Source organism: Drosophila eugracilis, unplaced genomic scaffold (assembly GCF_018153835.1).
Source record: "Drosophila eugracilis isolate 14026-0451.02 unplaced genomic scaffold, ASM1815383v1 contig_90, whole genome shotgun sequence".
NCBI lineage: Eukaryota > Metazoa > Arthropoda > Insecta > Diptera > Drosophilidae > Drosophila > Drosophila eugracilis.
Genome location: NW_024573812.1, coordinates 9,143,512 through 9,166,096, shown reverse-complemented (window position 1 = coordinate 9,166,096; position 22,585 = coordinate 9,143,512). Strand labels below are relative to the sequence as shown.

Here is a 22,585-nt window from a genome sequence, read left to right as displayed (position 1 = left end):
ACTTTAACAATTTTTTTTAATTTACAAAGCATTTTAAAGCCAAACGATCTTATTCAACTTGTTCGAAAATAAATTTAAGGATTTGGCAGTAGAGCTGCCAACTCATTTATTAAACTGACATTTCGGAGTAAAACACCTGTTGATCCTGGTGTTTTTCGGATTCACAAAACTTAAGTCTAATGCTTGATTTTATGGTGGAGGAGCTACATTTGTGTTGGCCACTTCGTACATCTGGCGTTGTTTGTTCCTCCTGCTATGGGCGCGAACTACTACATATATGCCTAGTATAACAACGAGGGCCAAGAGAAGAGAGGTCATAACGAACCAGCCGTAAAATCCCGGCTCATCTTCATCGGAATCCTCCTCTTTTGCGTTTTCCCACTCGGTGAAGTTTCCCGATTTATCCTCCTTCAGTTTTCCAGCCTTCTGCTCTTGGAAAAGCGAGGCCTTCGCCAGATTACTCGATTCCGGTGCCATGAAAACCGGCTCCGTGTTGTCAATCCTGACAAAGGTTAGTCTGGCTCCAGTCAGAGGTTGCCTATACCGCCTTAACCCGTGACCATAATACTCGTATATATCTGCGCCAAACTCTCGATGTTGGTCAACCCACTGACCAATCACCTGGACCTTCACCTCGCTCCTGGGATCCATACTGCGACCGAAATAGGCCTTCTCCGCAACATCCATACCGCCCACTCCATCCGAGTCCAACTCCAGGACGGAAGAACGGTGCTCAAAGAGGAGCGGCAGCCTGGCTAGTTTCTTATCCTGGTATACACTAGTCATGTTAACCAGGATCTTCTCCACAAACTCGTAATTTAAGCTACCGTAGATGGGCTTTCGTTCGCCACTGGGATTGCGAAGCGCACTGTCGCCCAGATGCATTTTGTAGCTGTTGGACACATTGCGCCACGGCAGGTATGTGATATTCCTCAGTTGATACATCAATGGTTCCAGCTCCACTAGCACATTGATGTTGTCCTCCAGACCGTACTGCAACATTTTTATATTTTTAGGGGGCTAAGATTATGCTCTTCCTTAAAAACTTACAAAGTTATCTCCAAAAATCATGACCACACATGTGAACAGATTGTCGGACACAGCATTGACCAAATCCGTGTGCCGGAAGTGGCAGAGCTCTGTCTTTTCGCGCTCCACATTCGTAGCCTTGGCAATGTAGGTCAAACGCTCCTTGGGATTCAGCTCGGCTGCATAATTCTTGAGCACTGTGTGGTAGGGCACCCACGCCAAGACCGAATCAGCGTCATTGGCACACACCTCTGCTTGGGTACCTCGTCCACTGAGCTCTCCGTTGTGCAGCCGGAGAAAGTGGTGATTATCCCGCTTGATCGTCGTGGAGCCGTGATCCGCGCATAAGGTATCAACGAGGCTCGCCTGTAAATAAGCCAGATAAACGTTTAGACGGGAAACAAGCACCTTCGGCTTATCTCAGGCACGCCGGCATTATCTTTCCCAGCTGCGATGGACACTTTGTCTCTTTATCGTCAAGCTAATTCAATTTGGAATATCAGCCACTCAAAGGTGGCACACGAATAATTTATTGGCTGGCATTGGATTTGTCAGTTAAGGATGTCGATGTGCCAAACTCGTTTTGACGAAATAGAGTTATCCATTTAAGGCAGGGAATTTTCATATGGCTGGAGGTCACTTTTTACAAATATGGACAAATTTCCACTTTTGGTCACCTAATTCTTTAACTTCTAAATTTCAGTTTAGGCATAATTTCTTGTGAAGATTTTGTCCTCTTTGAGGCAAAACATGTTTACAAATTTAAAAATATTTATTATATGAATTCAGATTTATGTGTTATTTGAAAGAAATGACTTAAATACTTAATAGATAGAGCAACTAACTTCATTTCCACTTTGCCGTGCGTGGATATTGATAAGCCTTTTTCAAGAATAGAACGAAATGGCAATTAGGGAAATTATTTAAAACTATAATTTGAAGTTTACATAAAAACCTGTTCGTTTACAGAAATTAAAATTTTAAGATTTTTTATGTTAGACTCGTAATTTAGGCAATTATATGCCCCAGTAGGGGATTTGCTTTATCTATTACCATCGATATCGGCAATATCGGTATTCAAACATACTAATGATTCACCTTCTCGTTCGGAGTCAACGTGGTGGCCTTAATATGGCACTGCAGGTCCTTCTCGTTGGGTATGACCACATGCCGATCGATCTCAGAGAGAAGAAGCGGTTTTGTTTCGATGCAAAAATGGGGGTGCTCCTCGAAAGCAGCACCCAGTGTCACCAACAGTAAGGTCAGGCATCCGATAATAGTGGCTTGCATAAACATTTCCGCACTAACAGTGGCCAGAGTTCTTAGATTTAATTGCGCCGGAGCCGTCGATGAGCACACGTCGGTGGACAAGTCGTAACTAAATTTGCAATTTTAAAATGACAACGAAGCGATAGTCGATCGTCTCTATTCGAACGCATTCAACTTGACCGCAAAGCACTTGCTCAACGAACACCGAATATCACCATATTTATCTACTGATGAAGGATTCGGCCGAGATTTGCTTCAATTTTTGGGGAGAGCCAATCCGTATTAACGTCACCGCATGGCCAGTTAGTGAGTAAGAACTGGCGTCTATGTTCGTTACCCAAACTTGTAGCCCACCACACTCGGCGATAAGATAATCGGGCAACGACTAAGGCTAACATTTCACTCAAACTCCAAAAATGTGTAACTCCGGTATAAAATGTTTTGTGTGACTATTAGGGTGGTTCGAGCTGATTGATAACGTATTCTAATAAAATTTCTTAGCAATTCCAGGCAAGCCTATATAACTCATTCGATTCGAACTGCAAAGATTTCTTCCTTTGGTATACTATTTAGGGAAAACATATACATTTATACACAATTGTTTAATTTCTACAACGAAATATTTAATTCTCTTCTACATACTTAATATATTTCCAAATCATATAAATAATGAAAAGCCTGTTTATGTGAATAAACAATGCATGAAATCATACAAAAAACTCAAATTGTTCCTTGGTTCTTAGAGCATACAACAAACGTTTGATTCTAACAATATCTTTTATATTTTTTATAGCAAAAGTATACAATTCTTATTTAGGTTTGTACAATGGAAATTGTTGGACAATTTACAGATTTGATTCTCACAGTAGGTATTCATCATCAAACTTTTCTTGGCTATAATGCAATCCTGCGGCATTCGTATTTGTTTTGTACACAAGTTCAAAAATAACAATTTAAATTTTATATGTAACAGCTTAATGTCTAGATTGCTAAAACTATCGACGATTGTTGATATCTCATCCTTCCAAGCGCGCTGCGGACAACAATGAGGATCGAACGACACGAGACGAAACAGTGGTTAAACAACGGAGCAGTGGATCGGTGAAGGAGCAGTTATGTTGGTAGTGCGGGGGAGGAGGAGAGGGCTCAATCTAAGGCAGGAGAAAATACAAGTCGTACACGAACAGAGTCTAAAGATCTTGAGTTACCGTCTGAGCTGCTTCTGTCGAAGAATTCGAACACATCTTCAAAGTCACCTTCGTCATCGCCATTGTCGCTACCGTCGTCGTCGTCCATTTCGTCATCGGTGTCCAATAGATCTCCATCATCATCGTCTTCATCTAGGTCTCCGTCCCCTTCGTTGTCCGAGCCATTAAGGTTGCGCAGTAGAGGGAATCCCATGAAATTCGGACCTAGAGAAAAAGCTATGGGGTGAGGCGGCGTTTTAGGAACGGAAAGCTACGATTTTCAAGAAACTTACTGTTCTCGGAGCCCGTATCCGATCCATCCTCATCAGAATCGGGCACCTCCTCATCATCTTCCTGCAAGCATAGACATAATATTTAGTTCAATATCATCCATACGCCGCATCATGGTTCTCAGATCTATAGCAGCGCCGATTCCGCCATTTAGATTCAGATTCCCATTCCCGCTGCCACTGCCATTGCCACCCAGTGTACGTGCCCGCCGTCGCACCCCAACAATTGAACTGTTGGGTGCATGTTGGCGAGAAAGATTCGGACTTGCGTGCAAGGCGGGACTAAGCCGACGAAGCTCCTCAAATTCGTTGGGGCCGGCGGGAGCCACGTTCTCCACCGCCTGGGGGCTCGACGCCACATCTTCGAAAACGGGACGCATCGAAGCATCATCGCTGGCGTTAGCCGGTGCCGGCGCGACTGCATCCGACACCTCGTTGACCAGCTCCTTAACCGCACGCACCTCTTCCGAGCGCTCGCTCTTTTTCACTCCCACCGCGTAGATCTTCACATAGGTCTCCTGCTTAGACTCGTAACCGCTGTAGTCCTCGACCACTGCAATAAGGCTACCATTGGCACTGACGCTCAGATCGTTGATGTTGCGCTTCACATCAATAGTAGCTATACTCGAATAGTCGTAGGCGTCCAGCACGTTAAAGCTGGTGTCGTAGGTCGTTGTTTCCATGTCATGGTCCCTGTCAGCCCCCAAACTAGCCCCATAGATCACGTGCATCGGAGAAAATGTGCAGTTTCGTTGATCCAGCACCGGCACTGTCTGCAACAAATGGAAGGTGCGCAGATCCCAAACCTCGGTGTTGGCAATGATCTAAAGGAAGACGTAAATATTAAAACAGAACTGAAAAAAAAAATATTTTTGGATCTCACCTCAAGGCAATTTGGATGGAAGACGCCCGATATGCACTGATTAAACTTGTCGAACTTGTGGATTTCCTTCCCGGAGCGAACATCCCAGAGAACACCATCTAGCGATATGAATTTCGTTAGATTTCGTTGAAATCACGTTTATTAAACTTAATTTCTTACCTGACAAAATCAGTTCATCGGTTCGGCAAAGAGTTGCTCGATTTTTGGTGTAAAGATTGGGTATGGTTGGCGTGAAAGAAGCCACTTTAGAACCAGTGTTTATGTCAAAAAGCGTAGCACACTGTAAACCAAATAAAAAATAGTTAATTAAAACAAATAAAACAAATCGTATTACTTAATACATACCTCATTCTGAGTGCCCAGGAGGCGATCCTGTACCGTCTGACTAAACTCACAATAGGTGACATCGGGAAGACGCAGTTTTAACTTGAACTCATCGTCCGCAATGGACCATAGAATGCTTGTGGGTGTGCGCCAGAAGCTAGATGTGATGACCAGATCTCCAGCTCTGTTTGCCTTTATGGCGTCAACGCTGAAGTTGTGGCAATTAGAGAAAAACTGCTCCACTCCGTCGTTCATGTTAAACACTCGTCCATCGCCCTGTTGTGTGCCCACGATGATGTACTTGCCTACCAGATCACAACAGGTGAACTCCAAGTCTTCATAATCCGCCGATCGAATGCTGCGCCATGGCGAAAAGTGCGTGTGCACATAGCGACGGTCAAATCGAGTGGTATTAAATCCTGCTTGAGTACGAGCATGTCTGCTGGTCAGGTTGTAGTTAGAGCTCAACAGGCGACTAGGCTTTGGATCCGGACACTTGTGGGGTTCGTACAGATCGAATTGTGGGCAGGTGGTAACCGGGTTGTTGCACAGCGAGTGTTGATTTGTGAGGTATTCCGTTACGATAGTATTTAGGGTAATTCGCTTAGGATGTAGCTGGCCATCATCGGGAAGACCCGCTGATGAGCCACCCGGCTCCATCAGTTGCTTTTGGATCGAGCGGCTCACAGAACTCCTATCCGTTCTTCTAATTTTAATGGGCGTCTGTGTTGTGTTAAGGCACCCAAAGTTTGGTATGCTGACTCCATCTCCCACATTGCTACTGCTTGCTCCACCAGCAGGCGATGAATCCTCGCCAAAGCTCCTGTTCAGTTCTGTACCCATGATCGCAGCATTCACATCCTGCATGCGGCTGCGCAGGCGATTTCTGGACAGAGAGCTACTCCCACTGGGAAGTGTTTTGTAATCGAAAGGTGACTGATGAAAGCTTCTTGTTGTTGGGGTCTGCAGGGGAAGACCAACCTCGCGTTGCAACATTTGGGCTGTCTGGGAAAGACCATTGCTCTCCAGGTGTTCGAAGATGAGTTGATAAAGCTGCTGCTTGTTGTACTGGATGCGAGTTTGGGCAATTACATTGGCTTTATGCATGTTAGAAAGCGACGGATCCAGTGGATTGTTGAGTGGTTTTGTTTTTCCAGACACTCGTTCGAGCAGCTCCAATGCGTACTTTTGGAAGATCACGTGCTCGGCTCGTTTCTCCTGGAGTATGGGATCTCGCATCAGTGTTTGAAGCTGTCCGCCCGCGAAGAGAGGAAGTTTACTGACAATTTGCCTGACCCGATCTGACCGAGCCAGACCCGCCAGGGCCCTACATGCCATTCCTCGGATGCAGTCAGCATCCGTTATCGGTCCCTTGGTCTGCATCAGAGATAACAGCACTACGATGCCATTGTTGGAGCACACCGATTCCCATACACGTTCAATCAGCTCTTCGGCGTATTTGTGATTGGCCTTGTTCTTCCTGGAGGAGTTACCAAACTTGATTAGACTGGTGCCGCTATCCTTGCGGATGATTGGAGAGCAGACACAGTGGCAGAGAACTGCTAGAGCCGACTTGATCACCTCTGCGTCCGATGTTATCTCGCCTGCAGCAGCTCCCAGAACCGAACAGAATCCCGAAGTGGTAGTTTTGTCCAGCATAAGAAGACGCTCGCAGAGCACTACATAAACCCGGGGGATGATACAGCACACGCTAAGTACGTCTAGAGCCGAACGCACAGTCTCCGAGCGTCCGCTGTTCACCCAGTCGTAGCTAAAGGCGATGATCCTGAGAAGCATGGTGATTCCGCCAAGCTTCATCAGTTGATCTACTGGCTGCCAGTGAGCCCGGATAGAGGTGTGCTCTTGAAGGGTGCGAATCTGGTCATGCAACTGGTCGAAGGTAAGCTTGGCCGCTACTGTGGGATTCTGATTGAAATAGTGGGTGGAGGATGGCGACGACGATGCTGCGTTGTGCTGGCACAGAAAGCTGTTGTACTTGTAAAAGAAATGTGCTTCCATATACCGCTTGAGGGCTACGCAGACATGGCGGACCATTTGTCGGGAAGCACACTCAACGTCTTCGTTAATATCAGAGTCGTTATCGCTGTCATTGTGGCTCGGATCGAGGATTTTCAGCACGGAGATCTGTCAGGGACAAAAATGGAAACATTAGTTAAAGTTTTTCTTCCAAATTAGAAGTTTACTCAAGATATACTCACCACATTGTAGAGCTTTCTCAAGCCATCCTGGGCATCAAACTCTTCTAATATGACCTTAAACTGAAAACTCAAGCTAAAGAACATGGTAGCATGACACTTGGAGGAATCATGGCAACGACCAAGGATCCAAAGTGCGTATCGCACCAGTTCTGAAATAAGTGGACGTTGCATACTGCATATGCGCTCCATGGCGTCTTCACAGTAAGCTAGGTAGTAGATGGCAATGGAGACACCAGTGGTGGCCAAACTGGGACGTGGAACCTTCAAAAGTAGCTGCAGAATAGATAATAGTATGTTAAATGATTTATTCTTCTTTGGGTAAATTAAATTTTACTAACCTCTAATCCTCCATGGGAAATAAACTCCAAAGCAAACTTCTTATGGCAAAGAAGGGAAGCGAGATATTTTAGCACCTCGTAGGCTAAGCATGTGTCCCTGCGGTCTAAGTTCTCAAGGTAACCAAAAATTAACTGCATCACATTGTTTTCAAAGGCCATGGCTAGGAATTCTTGATATTCTCCTAGGCTGGTTAGGAAGCGCATAATTAACATTTGGCTAGTGTCCGCAGTGGGCGGATGCAGTGGAATGTACATCCGCTTATAATAGCGGGATACGGGAAAGGCGTCCCGGCTATTCTCAAAGAGAATGGACATATTGGAGGCGTCCCCATGCTGCGATGAACTGGCTGCCAGCCCACTGCCATTGTGCTGCGGTGACTGAGGAGCAGAGGCATTGCTGGCACACGCAACCCAGCTGAGCATTCCTGCTGCACTATTATCCGCCGATTGGTTGTGCATCGAGTTATTGACATCCGGAGTGGCACTCTTACTAATTGCTAGAAGCATGTGCAGGCGTTTTATCATCTTGGGCACAAGCCGGATGTTTTGATCTCGGAAGTTGATGGCAATATCGCTCACTTCCATGGCTTCGGCCAGCAGTCCGGTGGCATAGCTCTGAAGTGGTTCAATGCTGTCCTCAGCCCAGGAGTAGATGCGATTAATGGTTCCGTCACCTTCGGCAGTTTGAAATACTGCTGAGGTCTCCATGCCCGGCATTATCTCCAGGATGAGACGGCAGGCCAAAATGTTCAATTCCAACGAACTGCGGCTAACGTTTTGCCGACTAAAGTAGTTCTCCCGCAGGTAATCGTTGAGGAGCTAATGGTAAAAAGTAATATATTTAAAATTTCTAGTTTCCATATACCGAAATTTCTTACTTTGCTCATAAAGGTGTCCTTGCGGAATAGCAGTTTTAGCAGCAATCCGTACTGGCAGCTTGGATCGGCTCTGTAGGGATGTCGAGAGTCTAAAGGATCAGGGTCCTTTCGCCGGTAAACATCCTTCTCACGTTCAAATATCTCCGCTAGACTGTTAAAGTAATGGAATTCAGTAGCTATTAAAGGTTGATATTTGATATTTTCCTAATTACCTCCTCAGGGTGGGAACTGGATCGTAGCCATTCTGGGTCTGCTGCTGCTCCCATTTGTCGATTATCTGTGTAAGTTCCTTTTTGGTGGCCTGTCTGCGGTCGGCGGCAGCGGTTTCTTCAGGATTTCCACCGCTGTCACTTTCATTTTCCGCGTTTTCTACACTCATGGCGTCGCCATCGACGTCGGCGTCTTCTGCTTCACCCTCATCCTGCTGTTCGGCTTCGCCTTCGGCTGGTTCTTCCTCCTGGTCACCGACTACCTCCTGGTCTTCGACAGACCCCGCTTCCACCTCCACCTCATCATCGCTTTGATAGGCTACAGCCACCGCTTCTGCCATTAGTGCAGCCTCAGCCGTCGCCTCTGCTTCTGCCGTCGCCTCTGCTTCTGCCGTCGCCTCTGCTCCGGCTGCATTTTCGTTTCCACTGCCCTCAGACATAGAAATGTATTTCCCGGATACGGGCGTACTAGCTCTAGTACTAGTCGCACTCTTAGTTAACAAATGGATGGACCAAAATTTACTCCAAGTGGCGAAATAAAGCGTGCGGCATAAAATACCACGCGCTCGAAACTTTTCGCAAAAATGAGTGTGACCGCTTGCAACTTGAACGGAAATGATTTGTGTACAAAAATACCAAAATAAAAGTTGCTATGTCAGCTGTCGGCCACAGGTCACATAAATCTGTTTGTTTTGATTCTTTGAGCTCTTCAAGTATTTGACAAATTCATAAAATATCAGTTGAAGTACACATCACCGATAGTGTCTTATGCAAGAAATAGGTTCCTTTATTTTCTGATACAATGTAACACATGAAGATGGCCGTTAATTATATTTCCAAGTAACGAAAAAAGCGCGCCCAAACTTATCATACAATTCAGTAGGACCGCTCGGTATTGTATAGGCCAAAATTCCAAACCAATGGTGTGTTTTTTCACGCAATAAGCCACATTAATCGTATTGTTTTGTTTTGTCGGCCGATTTTATCCGTATATGTTTACGTATATACCGTTTAATTTGGGCTAAAGTACACATAATGGCTTTTCTGTACATACTGGGCTGGATTTCCCTGGGCATACAGATCGTATTCCTAACACTATCCATTGGTGAGTTGTTCTTATTTGATTTGTCGTGGCTGAATGCAACGTCTGCAATTGGATTTATAGTGGCTGGGCTGTATTATCTGGCGGAATTGGCAGAGGAGTACACAACTGCGGCAAGGAAGTGCATCCTCTTCCTGATCAGCTTTACGATCTTCATTTACATCCTGCTGATGCTCTTTGAGGACCTGCCGTGGAGCCTGATAATATGTGGATTTGTGGCTCAGGGCTTCCACTTGGGGATCATGGGAGGATTTCCCTTCGTACGAATGCTTTCACTTCCGCTCCTGGGATCTTTGGCAATGCTGGTTGTCAATCACTTCCTGGCCTTCCAGTATTTCACCACCGTTTATGTGCCTTTTACGCAGGTAAGTTAAAAAGTTCTCAAAGTTCCAATATTTAAAATTTATGTGTTGCATAAATCATAGCGATGGAAAAAGCATTTCACTTCCCCTAGGTACGATTAATAAAAAAAATATAATATAATATAAAAAAATAATATCAACGAGCTTAAATTAATTAGTACTTGTTAAATCGAATGACTTAAATTATTTTTAATAAATTAACAAAAATTGACTACAAAGCAAATTAAGCTAAGCTTGTATATTTAAGAAAAATTATAATTATTAATCCCCCTATTGAAGACAACCTTAGTCCCCACTTTTTAATTTCTACTTTTTTTATTCAGGTGCTAGCATACTTCACCATCTGCATGTGGATCGTGCCCTTCGCCCTGTTTGTATCACTAAGTGCAAATGATAGCGTCCTGCCCACCACCGTCAGCGACCAGAGCCGGCGCAGTCCGGATGTGGTCAGCAATTACTTTTCGCGGAACAAGAAGCAGGGCCTGCTATCCCTTTTCCAGTATTTGAAAGAGGCCCTGCTGCCTGGACGGACCAAGAAGGCCTTCTAGATGTATATTGTTTATTTAATGTTTATTTATTTTTGTAGCCGAAATCGAGACAAAAGTATACTAAGCGTATGTAAACTACGTTTATGCAATGACATTCGCTATTGAATTATTAGTATTCTGAAGATTTTAGGGCTGGAAAAATGGTATGAATAATGACTTATTAATTAAGAATAACTGATTAGTGTCATGATAAGTCGTTATCAATAAGTAAGTGATTTTAGTTTAATTGGGTGACCTTACAGCGACTTTCCGGCGAATGTTTGTATTTTATCACTTCATAAAATTTATTTTTGAAGACGCTTAATAAATCCGTTTATGCAACCAAACTTTTTCCTAATTTTAATGAATTTTTTTTTAAATAATGAAAACTCTATTTTTGAAAAAACTTTACCTTTAAGGAACATCATAGTAATAGATAAATGCAAAAAGAAGCTCAACAATGCCCCCTCCAACTTTATTCAAGAAAACTTTATGCAAAAGCGTCGATATCTACTTGTTCTGGACCTTGACAGTTCCATCGGCCATTCCGTAGTAGCACTTGTGGGCCATATTGACAAACAGTCCCGTCTCCAGAACTCCCGGAATCAAGGTGATGGCTCGATTTACCTCATTCCAGTCGTACTCCCTGTTGGCAATAAACTTCCAGTCCAGCAGGAAGTTTCCATTGTCCGTCACAATGGGCCCCGCCTTCACCTTGGCCATACGCAGGGAGGCCTCTCCACCGAACAGTGCCTCAATATGCAGCTTGATGGGCACATAGGCCATGGGGGCCACCTCGATAGGAACACCTCGGCACCACTGTTCACCCAAACGGATGGAGTTCTTTGTGTAGTCGGCCACAACGATGAAGTGTTTGGCACAGGAGGCCACGACCTTCTCCTGCAGCAGGCAGCCACCACCACCCTTAATAAGAACCATGTGCCGGTCGACCTCGTCTGCTCCATCAATGGCTACGTCTATATTGGGATTCCTATCCAGATCGCCCAAATTCAGGTTGTAGTCGAGGATTAAGTGACGTGCCTGATAGGATGATGGCACGCAAATGAGATCCGTTAGTTCCCCCTCTTTCCACACACGCTCAGCGATCCGCTGGACGGCATAGATCACGGTGGAGCCACTACCGATCCCCAGAATCTTCGTATCCTCAGTGACCCATTGATCGACCGCTGTACGGGCCGCCGTTTTCTTTGCCGCATCCAGAGCAATGTCATCCATCTTGCTAAGTTGAGAGTATAGTACAGGTGCCCCAAGAAAAAGCTCTGCGCCGAGATTTTGGATGAACCGTGGTCGTTGGACGCCTTGCCGCAATAACCCAGATAACATGTGGTTAACAGCTTTCGATTTTCAATCGCAACTTCAATGTCACAGAGATCAAGCCGCCTGCGGTTTTTAACTGACGCGCTAGGGATTTCTCACCGTTGCGTTCGTCAAATTAACAGAAATGGCTGTTAAGGGCGCGCAAAAAAGGTTGTTATTTGAACTAAGGTAACGTAAGCAATACGAAAAGTGTTTTTAAAAATATTATTTCATATTCCTTTAAGCCACTTGACAATAATCAAACCGAAAACCTGTAGATTGTTTACCCACATCGCTTTCGTTGTTGAGAGGTCTTAAAGGTCTTAAAACTTTCCTTTTTAAAATAAACACAATTTTAAATTCTTTCTCGTTTTATCAATACATAGAATTTAGCAGAAGATTCCCTAAGAATTGCACTATTAAATGTTTTACTATCCCATTTTAGTTATATGTGAAATATTCATAGATCGTTTTAATATGAATATTTCACATATACAAATATCTGGAAAATTTTTAAAATCTTTAGATTATTCGTTAATCGATTTTGTGAGACATTTCAACGACGTAAAGCAAAAATGATGTGTGCGCGAATACGGCCTTACGGACACGCAGTCTTCAGCAGAAAAATATTTACATATTCTTATGTATATAGGGATGAAGATATGTTCATCAACTGCACCATTATTTTTGTCTATGCTGCAATTTTTGGAGAACTATATATAAAGAACTAAGATTCGAATCAGGCTTTTTAACAAAAACCGAAGAAAGAAAAGTGTGTATAACTATTGTGTTATTATATTTTTATTTATGAAAATAGTAAATGAAAGTTTAAACATGTTACAAAATGTTTCCCTTTGGTTCTGGGGATATTTAGTTTTTTTTTTTTAAGATATTCAAAAATGAAGTATATTCGTCAAGAATTTTTTTTTTGTTTTCATAACATTTAGACCCGAGGATCCAACAATTTCTTGGATAAATCCATAGTTACCACTTTGGGGGCAAAGAAGCCGCCATAACCAGGTCGTCCTTTGTAGTAGATACCCAATCCGGCAAGTGGAACCGGTGGATTGGGAACCACCTCCTGCAGATCCAAGAAAGGTAAAGTATTCTGGGCAGCATCCTTTACTTGGCTGGAGCTATAAAACTCCATGTATTGGTTGTTCCTAGACATCGGTTGAGATGGTAAGTCCGAGGCGGTGGGTAAATCACTCTCTTTTAAAATCAATTTCTTACGCTGACCGTCAAGATGAGAATTGTCATTCCTCATCCAATAGCTCTTTGTCCGAGGTTCGATCAAGCGACCATTGGAGAAATTAAAGAAACTAAAACGCACCTCAAGGTTAAGGTGTTTTTTGAAGATTCGGAATCGAGCACCAGTGACCACTTGGTCCGTCGAGTTAGCAGAAATCTCATCCAGGTCAAGAGCCCTACTGTCCATGCTTAAAGTGTGATAGTCGTAGCCATCACGTATATCCACCTCACTCACGTTGTAGTTTTCTACGGGCATCCATTCTATTGAACTGGTATTGATGGTTCCACGGGGTAGGAGCTCGGCCTGTTGCAGTTGCATGTGGAAAACGCGCTGACTCTTAACAAACCGAACTCCAGTTACAATCTTGTTCGCCATAAAATCCGACAAGGCGTCGCGGAGATTGAAGTAGCGATCGGACTTCGGTCCCGGTTCATCACACAAGCAGAAGCAATAGTGGCAGCGCCAGAAGATCCAACTTGACCACGAGGAGGGCTTCTTCACCTTGGAATCGCAACTGTGCCCATCGTCATTTGATGTGATATACTCATAGCGCCTTATAGAGGTGTTGGAGGATAGGCATATTGATATATCGGACTCTATTAAGTTACAGTTATAGAGCCTTCCATTGCAAGTCGGCTGCTGGCTACAGAACTCATTATCTGGGTCATAGCAACCACTTATGCGTGTGTCGTGGTAGTCCTGGCAAGTGCCTCGGCAATGCTGATCCGGATTCAGGTTAACCTCGTTCTCAACAAAACCCTGCAGCAGACGTGTGACGCGGCCATAGGTTTTGCCCTCCACATGGTTGTTTTTTTCGGGATCGCAGCGCCAGTAAAGACGTGTGCTTTTGGACATGACTTTTTGGAGCACCTCTGTTGCCTGATCGATGCGTTTCTGGTGGTTCTGTCGCATCAATAGCAGTTCTTGGGTGAAGTTTCCTTGACCGGTTTGCCGCAGAACCATCCATGAGAATTCGATCATGCTGTAACCTTTTAATTCTGTAAGAATTGCCTTGGTAAAGAGTTGATAGGCGAACTGTTGGGCGGATTGCCTGGCCAGGCACATTTGGTCCGGGGAGGTTTCAAAACTGGCTGTTAGTTGCGATAATAAAGAGTGTGAGTAATCCTGGTCTTCCGTGGAGTATAGACTGTCGTGCAGCAATTGCAATAACCAGGAAACCGAATTAGAGCCGGGATTCACGTTCCATTTGGCAAAGTTTATAAGAGTAATGGGCTCCAGGGATTCGCGGTTCTGCTCGTAACCAACTAGCTGGTCGCTGCGAAGATCTATTAACTTGGTGATGTCTTTAAATTGGTTCAGCCGGTGCAGCAACTGGGATTTATCTTGCATCTCCCTTAATAGAGTATCAATGATCAATGCCGTATTCTTCGCCTGCAACTCTTCCAAATCACGGATATTTCCGTTAACCTCATCGAGTTTATTTATCATTTTGCGTTGATTCTCGTAGATCAAAGACCCGGCGGTGACCTCCGACATTTTGTTCATCATGTCCCACGACTTGAGAATGGAGTGAGTTACATCCTGGATCAATCGTATAATGTCGAGCGACTCTTGGACCACTCGTCCGGACCCAGGAACCGCTAGCACGCAAAATGCGCTCCAAAACAGCAAAAACTTCATGGCCTGTGAATTAATTCTTTTTAATAAAAACAAATTCAGCAGAGTTGTCGGAATAAATGCTTACCCACTCGATTTCCTAGCCAGCTGCAAATGTTTACGCTTTATTAAATAAACTTCGGTTTTATAGTGAGAGGATGAAAATGGTTATATTCGTCCGATCACTTCGAGTACTTTGCACTGAATAAATTCAACAGACGCTTGATTTTTCCTCGAACGAGGAAGCTTGTAGTTGTAATAATGTGGTGTTGCAAAGCAATCGATTAATATTATCGATGGCTTTAAAACTTTCTTGGCCATCGGTATCCGATTCACTAACAAGAGAAGTTTTACACTTTATGGTAATGTTATTTAATGGACTCTGGATATGATTCAAATCTTATTTGTTTAGTTTATAAACATTTTTTATCTATATAAGAAAATTTATATATTATGTTATACATTATAAAAACAATGTTAGGGATTTTAGAAATGCCCCTAACGTGTTATAAACTTATTAAAGAGAAAAATATTTATTTATTGAGTGAAAAAAATTTCTAAAATACTATTATATCATGGGAGTAAAAATAAGTTTTTTTTAAATAAAGAGTTGACCCCGATATATGTATGTATGTATGTATGTACCTAAATGTGAAACGCACTACAAAGGTTTTGAAAGTGACTTACTGCCGGACGATGAGCAAAGCCAAAAAGGGGATTCCCCCACAAACGGAATGGACAAGAGTTGCACGCACCATACATACATACATACATATGTACCTAGAATATTTGAAGAAATTTAATACTTTTAGTGCACAAAGCGAGAACTGTTGAATGGCGAGCGATAAAGCTGAAAGGCAGAACACAATCACAAAGGTGATTGCAATTTTTCTCTAGCCAAGCAGCAGGCGGAAAAGCTCGAAAACCGGAACATAAGAGCCACGTGAATGGCCAGAGCAGGACATACATAAATATATAGAATATACATGCATACATACATAGAAAGAGAGGGGACCCGAGCGAGAAGTAGAGATGTGAAAAGATAGTGGGCCAAAGAATTTCTGTGTTAATGGATTTCACTTTTTAAGAAATAAATTACTATCTCCAGCCGGAGGGGAAAATCCGGAGGTCGAGCCGCAAACAAAATTCCAAGCAGTTTGCATGATTGAATGGGATTTTCAGTTATAAGCAGAAAAAAAACAAGGATATGGCATACAAAGTCTAACGGAGTGCAGGAATATTCCATCAGTTGGGGATTACCGAAGGGGATCAGTGAGGTAAAAAGTGCTGCATCGATACCTGCCCGCCCCTAGTAGAATTACAGAAAATTCAGCTTTATTATTGCAAGTGAACATAAAACAACAGCCGACCAAAGTAAACAGCAATTAAGACCAACACAGAGGGTTTTCACAAAAAAGGGAAATCGGGGAAACACAGCAAATGCAAATTGTTAATTAAAGAAATGGGCATTGTTTAATGCGCGCCATGTGAAATGTTCCAGGCCAACACCTGAACCCACCTTCCATTTCTTCACCCTCCTCTCAATTACTCGTGGAAAAACATTACACAGGAAAAATATATGTAGGTAAGTAGCACTTTTTGGGGCTTGGAATTTAGGATACCCTGCCAGGATGTTCTCTTCTATTGCAGTATTTAACATAGTTAACTATTTCTAGAGTTTATGGTATAACGACAAAATGAATTGCCTGATAACCAAAAGGCACAAACATATATCGATTAATCGATGAAACCAATTCATATTATTCCTTTTGGTTTTTTATATGTAATCCTGAAATAGAATACTTTTTAAAATAGTTCAACACATTTAAAAATTTAAGATATATCATCAAGATTACAGCATTGAGAGGGTATAGATATTTCAAAAGAGGAGGGAGTTAAGGGCGAAGAGTGCAAATGGACCTGCGACCCAGTTGCAGCTGGCCCGACATCCATTATGACCCCCACAGCACCTCGAATGGAACCTGAAAAAATGTCGGAAAAGTGGTGGAAAAGTGGGGGAAAATGCTGGCTGAGGCTGCTGGGCTTCCTTTTTCCCTTTGTGAGAGTTATGATTGCCCATGCTGATGATGACAATGTCGACTGTCGGGGGGTCCTGCTTCGAACGACTTTCCAATGGGCACGATTTATAATTTGATTAGCGCATCGCTGAATGCACACGGGAAAGAAAATCACGCTCAAAAGTCAAGCGGGAAGTGCAGCCGAGTGCACTGAGCGAAATCGGGGTGAGGAAGAGCAACGCCTCTTATCTCATCTATTGCAAAATGGAGCGGGCCATCACACTCCGTTAGCTGACAATGACAAATGATGATGGAGGAGCGCCTGCAGGATTATCTAACCATACAAAAAAGTAGAACCAAAACCAAAACCAAAACCGAAACCCAACCAAAACTGAAGTGAGCAAAAAGCCTGCCTTTCTCCTTTCAATTAATCCGAGCAAGTGGCGCTTTTATTGAGCTAGGCCTGCCGCCATAATCAGTTGTGTTTTGTTTCCAACCGAAAACAAAAAAAACAAAATAAAGTGTAGAAAAAACACGATCCGCCCAAAAGGGTTTTATCTCGAAACAAAGGCGCCGAAATTTGCCTGCCATTCATTAAACAATGAACAACAAATCCAGCTGGGGGCGTGGCACGCTGCCCGGGAAATAGATTAATGGCCACAGACAAGGCCCAGCGAATCAATTTATTACAAAGTCGAAAGTTGACCGCAGGAACCAGGAAAAAGGTGTTACTTTAGTACTGTGAATATGAAGAATAAATAGAATAAAACTTAAGAGCTTTAGTAAATAAAGATATGAATAATTAAATACAACAATCAATTCACTCAAAAATTTATGGGGGGAAGATATTGATATCCTATCAATATTTCATAACTTAGAGAAATTTAACATGTCGTTTATATAATACACGTTATAGGTTCGAAAACGTCTCAAAATACCCTTTTAATTAAATTCAAAAAAATATGCAGTGTAAGAATAATTACTTTAAAACTAATTGTAGGCGCCTTAACGCACATGCTGTTCCCGTTTGTGGTCAAATCCGAAGGTTTCTTTATTCCTTTATCTTATTCTATCTCAGCATAATTTGTCCATGTATTGGTGACATTTGCTGATTGTACAAACAGGACAAACATAGTGTTCGTTAGCATGATCTTTATGCAAAAGTAAGAGAGAGAAACATATTGTGCTTACAATTAAGTGTGTATAGATAAGTTAGTGTAACTGTTTTATACATACGTTAGTGTGACCGTCTACTACATAAAGATAATACATATTTACATACATATATACATATATTACAAAATGTTTCGATGTCTTAAATATAATATAAAGATAATATCAATCTAACCTTACCGAAAACATAAAAATATTACAATAACTGATCTAATAACTCTTGTCTATATTTTGAACACAAAATATAATTTTTAAATACGGGAATTCTAGACTGTTCCGATTTCTAAAACGTAACTTTCGAGCATTCGTATCGCGTGCAGCAGGGATAGCAGTCCGGGGCCTTGATGCAGCTCAACCCAGAACGAGACAACTCGGCGGCTTCCCAGGCGCGATCCTGCTCGAAAAGCTCCATCATCCGCTGGCGCCTGGCGTTCGTGATCAGCTTGTCCGCGGTAATCATTTCGATGCTCATTGGTTTCACTATGAAATTGACGATGGGACTTCCCGATGGCGTCTTCAAAAGATCCCGATCGTTCAGCAGGGAGAGGCTATTAAAGGAAAGGGAATTTAACTTAATGAATTGCATTTCCCTTTGGAGTTCTCTTACAAATCTCCGGACTTCTTCATCTTGCGGTTGACTGAGTAGTAGACAAAGCCGTGTGTGCCTAATGTACAGTGATTGGAAACACTAATGTAACCCAGCCGACAGACTTCTCCAGGCCAGGTTCGATGCCCCAATTAGGTAGGGCTTCCCCTCTAATCGACAGCCCAAGGATTGGTCGGATGGAGATGGAAATTGGGCGGAGTGTTGCAGCTGACTGACATTCAACACCATTTGCCACTCACAGACGGTCAATCAAGTGACCCAAGGAGGCGAACTCAAGAGCAGAAGTTGGGCAGCAAGGGCAAAAGGACTATTCACATCCGATAACAAGGGTGCTATTAACTCAAGAGTCAGAGTGCAAATGTTTGTAAACTTTGCTGCTTACCTTCAGATTGTTTCAGTTTCGATTGGGTTTTGAAAAATATAACTAAAAAGCAGCCCTATTTGTATGACTAAATAAGAGATATTTCAGGAATCTTACTAAATATTATAAAACTATTTAAGAAACTGAAAAAATAATATATTAAGTATAAATCTCGTGTCAAAATAAAAATCACGCAAGCTTCTGCATTTTTCCGATTATTATTTCCACAAAATCCTTTTTGTTCTCATTAAACGAAGAGAAGGATGCTCAGCATAATTTCTTGATTAAGCCAGAACCGTAAAGAAGATTCCAATTAAACCAGTGTCCCATCCACATGTGTTTTAATTGTCCGCCTTTTACTTGGACAATGCCACTCCGCTTGCTCCACAAATAATCCCCGTAAATTGCCAAATTGCACAGCGCGTAGAACAAACTATAAACAGACTAAGTAGTGGGTGTGGGCGGAGTGGGCAAGTCCTCTACCAAAGAAACAAGATTGAAAAACAAGCCAAAACCAACACAAATCGTTGTTCGGCAATTTCACCCAGCCCGCACACACACCTGCCTTCTCCCCCAAAAAAGATAGCAAAGGATCCGCCTTACCAGACGTTAAGTCAGGATTCGAAAAAGTGGAGGCGGGAAACAGTCAGGTGTGTAATTGCAATCCGAATTGGTCAAGTGTAACAATGCAAAGACGCAGCTCCACATCTCACACCTGCTGTTGCCGCCAAGCGGGCGAATCAATTTGATCCTTGAACTTAGGCAACAAACTGAATCTGCAACTTGCAACCTGCTGGCAAAGGGGCGGTGAGCGGACGGGATGTGAATCGAGACATCCCTTCCCCGGGGACCAAAATCAAATTGCAAATTGCATCCGAAAATGTCACGTGCATCGACACATTTTTCGTAGCCAACTGTCTGAGGGTTCCTTTTTGGCCCGAAAACCAAGCGGAGATGTCGTGACATGGTCGACATGGGCAAAGGTTATTGCAATCGTCCGCCAGAGCAATCAGTGGACACCAGACACGAATGGATACCACCGTTGGGAAGCTCTATGCGGAGGTGGTCAAAAAGATGTTACAACTGTTGATAGAAAGATAGATATAGATAGGTAGATGTATAGATATCTTAGGAAATAGCTAAAAGAACTTAACAGATTTTTGTTGGTTTGTTAGTTTTCAACGATTGCAAATATCAAATGTGTTCTATTTTTCTATATTTACATTTAGCTACATCTTAATACATCTTAAGTACAGTTATTTTATTAAAAATTTTATTTAATAAGATAATGTTAAATATAATAATATATGTTAAATATGAACACTGTTTTTTAATAACTCAAATAGTTTAAAATTCGAAAAATATTCAATTTTAATATCTTCAAAATTCTGCAAAATAGTCAACTTGGCAACACTTATTCTGGGGCAAAAGACTCGCAGTCTGCACCTGCAACATCCTGCACTCTTTTGTCCCAAAAGGAGTAGAAGGGCAAGTGGGCGTGGTTCGAGGGGCGTAGCGGGTGGCCGCCCGATTCATTATGTTGACCACGCTGTCGCATTTGCTACGTGACATTCTCGTAACTGCCCTGAAAATGGAGCCAGGCCCTACTCGCACTTGGACCATTGTCGGCTTAGCTGTCGGCTTAATCCTTTGGCTGTAAAGTGGGTATCGATGAACTCTATAAACGCACTGAAGTTTATATTTTACATATATATTTTCCCCAATAACCAAAAAAGATTATCCCAAACCTAATCAAACGATGAATCATAGTTAATTTTTTTTAATTATAGATTTTTTTATCCTTTTCTGTTTGCAAAGGTTATTTTAGATCAAGAAATATCTTTAATATTTTATATAAAATTATAGTAGGACAAAATTAAATGTTTGAAAAAAGAATAATACCCTTCCTACTGATCTATACCCTTTTTAAAAACCATACCGATAAATGTGTCGCACACTCCCTCAGCTCAGAATTAGATTGCAGTTAGTTACCACTCCCCTTACCAGCCCATCCTAATCCATCCTAGCATTTTCCCCCTTCGTCAGCTACTAATATGCCCATTGGGGACGTGATTGCAGTGATTCCATTTAGTTAGCCCACTGCATCATCATCCCGATATTTTGACCGCCTGTGAGACTTGGCCAAATTGACTTGGGATCTCAGAGCTTTGTCTTGCAATTTTAGCTTCCACTAACTGGCCTCGATGCCCGTGATGGGTGCAGTTCGTCGTGCTGCCAAATTTATCCAATTGCATTGCCATTACACTATACAAAGTTATGGCAATCTCTCTCCGGAGAATCATAGCCGGCGGAAAGTACGGAAAGAAACAAAAGCGGGGGCGTATAGTGTAGTTCGCAGTTCGAAAGTATCGAGATTTCCACGGAGCCAGAGCCAAAGCCAGAGCCCGAGCCGGCTTCGAATTGCAAGTAAATAAAGCGTCTGGGAAGCAACACCTCCGGCACATCCTCGCACAATCGCATCCTTGGAACAGGAGTTGAGTTATGAACGTGCTGGGAGCAACAAAGCGAACGAACACAACACCCGCTCGCAACAATCCAGGAGCAGAAACTGCAAGAGAGGGGAAGCCTTGTAAAGTAAATGTGCAAACATTTATTTATGTGGCCTGCCAAGGAGCACTTTAAAGCTCTGCAATTGCCCTGATTTCGGGTGGCGAGTACTCTGCCATGGCTATATACTATATATATAGTCAGAGTCCTCGAACTGGACTTGGCAAACAAATGATTTGTGTAGGTTTGTTGCCGAAAGTGTTCTGTGAAGACTTAAATATGAGATTTGTTTTTTGACAGTACTCATGTTTTGCGGGAAAAACTTGTAGTTTATAAATCAAATAAAACTTAACTTAACACAAAAATATTTTCTTAATATAGTTTGGTATATATTGAATGTAACTTTAAACTTGTATTGCAAACTATATCTGTAGGTTAATCGATTTTAAAGTTATATTCATTAATATTTTTATTTTATTTATTAATATTTTTTACAATATTTCTTCTTATTTACCATCAAAACTTACCAACATTAAATTTCTCCACTCTCGCAATTCCGCCAAATTTATCCAACTTTCCCAGCTCGTAAAATAGAAATAGCAAAAAATTGAAACTCATCTATGGAATCCCATTTCGGCGTGGCTGGAACATCATTATTTGGCACACATTTGGTCCTGCTTCTGGTTTTGTTCCTGCAGTCGCATTTCAATTTTAATGAGCACTTGAGAGTTTCACGTTTTTAGCCGTAACTTTAATTAACAACAAAAGTCATGGTCTTGGCCTGCCCGAAAAAAATAAGAAAACAAAAAAAGAAAAGCAATGAAAAAGCTTAATTTGTAAGTGAAAGAAAGGCAGGAAAGGGGGGAGGGGAGGCATGAGAAGAGGAAGGCGAAATAAAAAGACACATGAGGTCCGGAAAATTTCAAATGGAACTACTGCCACCAGTGCTTCTTTTGCTTCCAAGGAACATGGCGCATATAAAAAGTCGCCAGCAAGTAGTTTTTGCTTGTAGTAGTAGAGCTTCCCTGGCCCTGGAAAATGGGTTCAGTGTTTTTCTTTTTCCTTTTTTTGGGGGGGCCATGGGTACGGGTAAGGATATAAATACGGGTCGGTGC

General features: G+C 42.5%; 6 protein-coding genes across 9 annotated transcripts; 1 reads left to right on the top strand and 5 right to left on the bottom strand.

The window, feature by feature from the left end:
* Window positions 1-73: 73 nt before the first annotated feature.
* Window positions 74-2,828, bottom strand: LOC108112669. The gene is made up of 3 exons (XM_017222807.2): window positions 2,128-2,828; window positions 1,051-1,395; window positions 74-993 (listed from the first exon to the last, which is right to left on the bottom strand). The coding sequence occupies exons 1-3, from the start codon at window positions 2,323-2,325 to the stop codon at window positions 190-192; spliced, it is 1,347 nt and encodes a 448-aa protein (XP_017078296.1). The 5' UTR covers window positions 2,326-2,828; the 3' UTR covers window positions 74-189.
* A 71-nt stretch (window positions 2,829-2,899) lies between these two features.
* Window positions 2,900-9,219, bottom strand: LOC108112667 (protein mahjong). Of its 4 annotated transcripts, none has more exons than XM_017222804.2 (11): window positions 8,630-9,219; window positions 8,418-8,568; window positions 7,540-8,358; window positions 7,202-7,474; window positions 5,004-7,127; window positions 4,818-4,938; window positions 4,659-4,756; window positions 4,237-4,599; window positions 3,779-3,839; window positions 3,507-3,722; window positions 2,900-3,449 (listed from the first exon to the last, which is right to left on the bottom strand). In XM_017222804.2, exons 1-11 carry the CDS (start codon window positions 9,064-9,066, stop codon window positions 3,445-3,447), a joined length of 4,668 nt encoding a protein of 1,555 aa, XP_017078293.1. In that variant the 5' UTR covers window positions 9,067-9,219; the 3' UTR covers window positions 2,900-3,444. The 4 variants fall into 4 exon arrangements, 2 of the variants coding, with proteins under 2 accessions (XP_017078293.1, XP_017078294.1); XM_017222805.2 differs by having other exon boundaries at window positions 3,507-3,710; XR_001772664.1 differs by lacking the exon at window positions 2,900-3,449 and having other exon boundaries at window positions 3,651-3,710; window positions 3,779-4,599.
* Window positions 9,220-9,306: 87 nt separating this feature from the next.
* LOC108112671 (protein TEX261) lies at window positions 9,307-10,732 on the top strand. The gene is made up of 3 exons (XM_017222810.1): window positions 9,307-9,731; window positions 9,792-10,093; window positions 10,414-10,732. Exons 1-3 carry the CDS (start codon window positions 9,662-9,664, stop codon window positions 10,636-10,638), a joined length of 597 nt encoding a protein of 198 aa, XP_017078299.1. The 5' UTR covers window positions 9,307-9,661; the 3' UTR covers window positions 10,639-10,732.
* A 322-nt stretch (window positions 10,733-11,054) lies between these two features.
* On the bottom strand, window positions 11,055-12,030 carry LOC108112670 (ribose-5-phosphate isomerase). Its single transcript, XM_017222809.2, has one exon. The coding sequence runs from the start codon at window positions 11,959-11,961 to the stop codon at window positions 11,128-11,130; it is 834 nt and encodes a 277-aa protein (XP_017078298.1). The 5' UTR covers window positions 11,962-12,030; the 3' UTR covers window positions 11,055-11,127.
* A 687-nt stretch (window positions 12,031-12,717) lies between these two features.
* On the bottom strand, window positions 12,718-15,040 carry LOC108113372. The gene is made up of 2 exons (XM_017223940.2): window positions 14,892-15,040; window positions 12,718-14,830 (listed from the first exon to the last, which is right to left on the bottom strand). The coding sequence occupies exon 2, from the start codon at window positions 14,825-14,827 to the stop codon at window positions 12,878-12,880; it is 1,950 nt and encodes a 649-aa protein (XP_017079429.1). The 5' UTR covers window positions 14,828-14,830; window positions 14,892-15,040; the 3' UTR covers window positions 12,718-12,877.
* Window positions 15,041-18,196: 3,156 nt separating this feature from the next.
* On the bottom strand, window positions 18,197-18,695 carry LOC108112434. Its single transcript, XM_017222280.1, has 2 exons — window positions 18,602-18,695; window positions 18,197-18,542 (listed from the first exon to the last, which is right to left on the bottom strand). Exons 1-2 carry the CDS (start codon window positions 18,619-18,621, stop codon window positions 18,278-18,280), a joined length of 285 nt encoding a protein of 94 aa, XP_017077769.1. The 5' UTR covers window positions 18,622-18,695; the 3' UTR covers window positions 18,197-18,277.
* Between the last annotated feature and the right edge of the window lie 3,890 nt (window positions 18,696-22,585).

Bases quoted from the DNA above. Each gene is read 5' to 3' on its own strand.
- LOC108112669 (XM_017222807.2), bottom strand. From the start codon at position 2,325: ATGTTTATGCAAGCCACTATTATCGGATGCCTGACCTTACTGTTGGTG. The intron at 1,396-2,127 runs GTGAATCATTAG...GCTTATTTACAG, and splicing joins CGTTGACTCCGAACGAGAAG to GCGAGCCTCGTTGATACCTT. The intron at 994-1,050 runs GTAAGTTTTTAA...AAAATGTTGCAG, and splicing joins TGATTTTTGGAGATAACTTT to TACGGTCTGGAGGACAACAT.
- LOC108112667 (XM_017222804.2), bottom strand. From the start codon at position 9,066: ATGTCTGAGGGCAGTGGAAACGAAAATGCAGCCGGAGCAGAGGCGACG. The intron at 7,128-7,201 runs GTGAGTATATCT...TGTCCCTGACAG, and splicing joins TGAGAAAGCTCTACAATGTG to ATCTCCGTGCTGAAAATCCT. The intron at 3,840-4,236 runs GTGCGTGCGGTT...CTATGCTTGCAG, and splicing joins AGAGCGAGCGCTCGGAAGAG to GAAGATGATGAGGAGGTGCC.
- LOC108112671 (XM_017222810.1), top strand. From the start codon at position 9,662: ATGGCTTTTCTGTACATACTGGGCTGGATTTCCCTGGGCATACAGATC. The intron at 9,732-9,791 runs GTGAGTTGTTCT...TTGGATTTATAG, and splicing joins ATTCCTAACACTATCCATTG to TGGCTGGGCTGTATTATCTG. The intron at 10,094-10,413 runs GTAAGTTAAAAA...TTTTTTATTCAG, and splicing joins TTTATGTGCCTTTTACGCAG to GTGCTAGCATACTTCACCAT.
- LOC108112670 (XM_017222809.2), bottom strand. From the start codon at position 11,961: ATGTTATCTGGGTTATTGCGGCAAGGCGTCCAACGACCACGGTTCATC.
- LOC108113372 (XM_017223940.2), bottom strand. From the start codon at position 14,827: ATGAAGTTTTTGCTGTTTTGGAGCGCATTTTGCGTGCTAGCGGTTCCT.
- LOC108112434 (XM_017222280.1), bottom strand. From the start codon at position 18,621: ATGAAGAAGTCCGGAGATTT. The intron at 18,543-18,601 runs GTAAGAGAACTC...TTCCTTTAATAG, and splicing joins ATGAAGAAGTCCGGAGATTT to CCTCTCCCTGCTGAACGATC.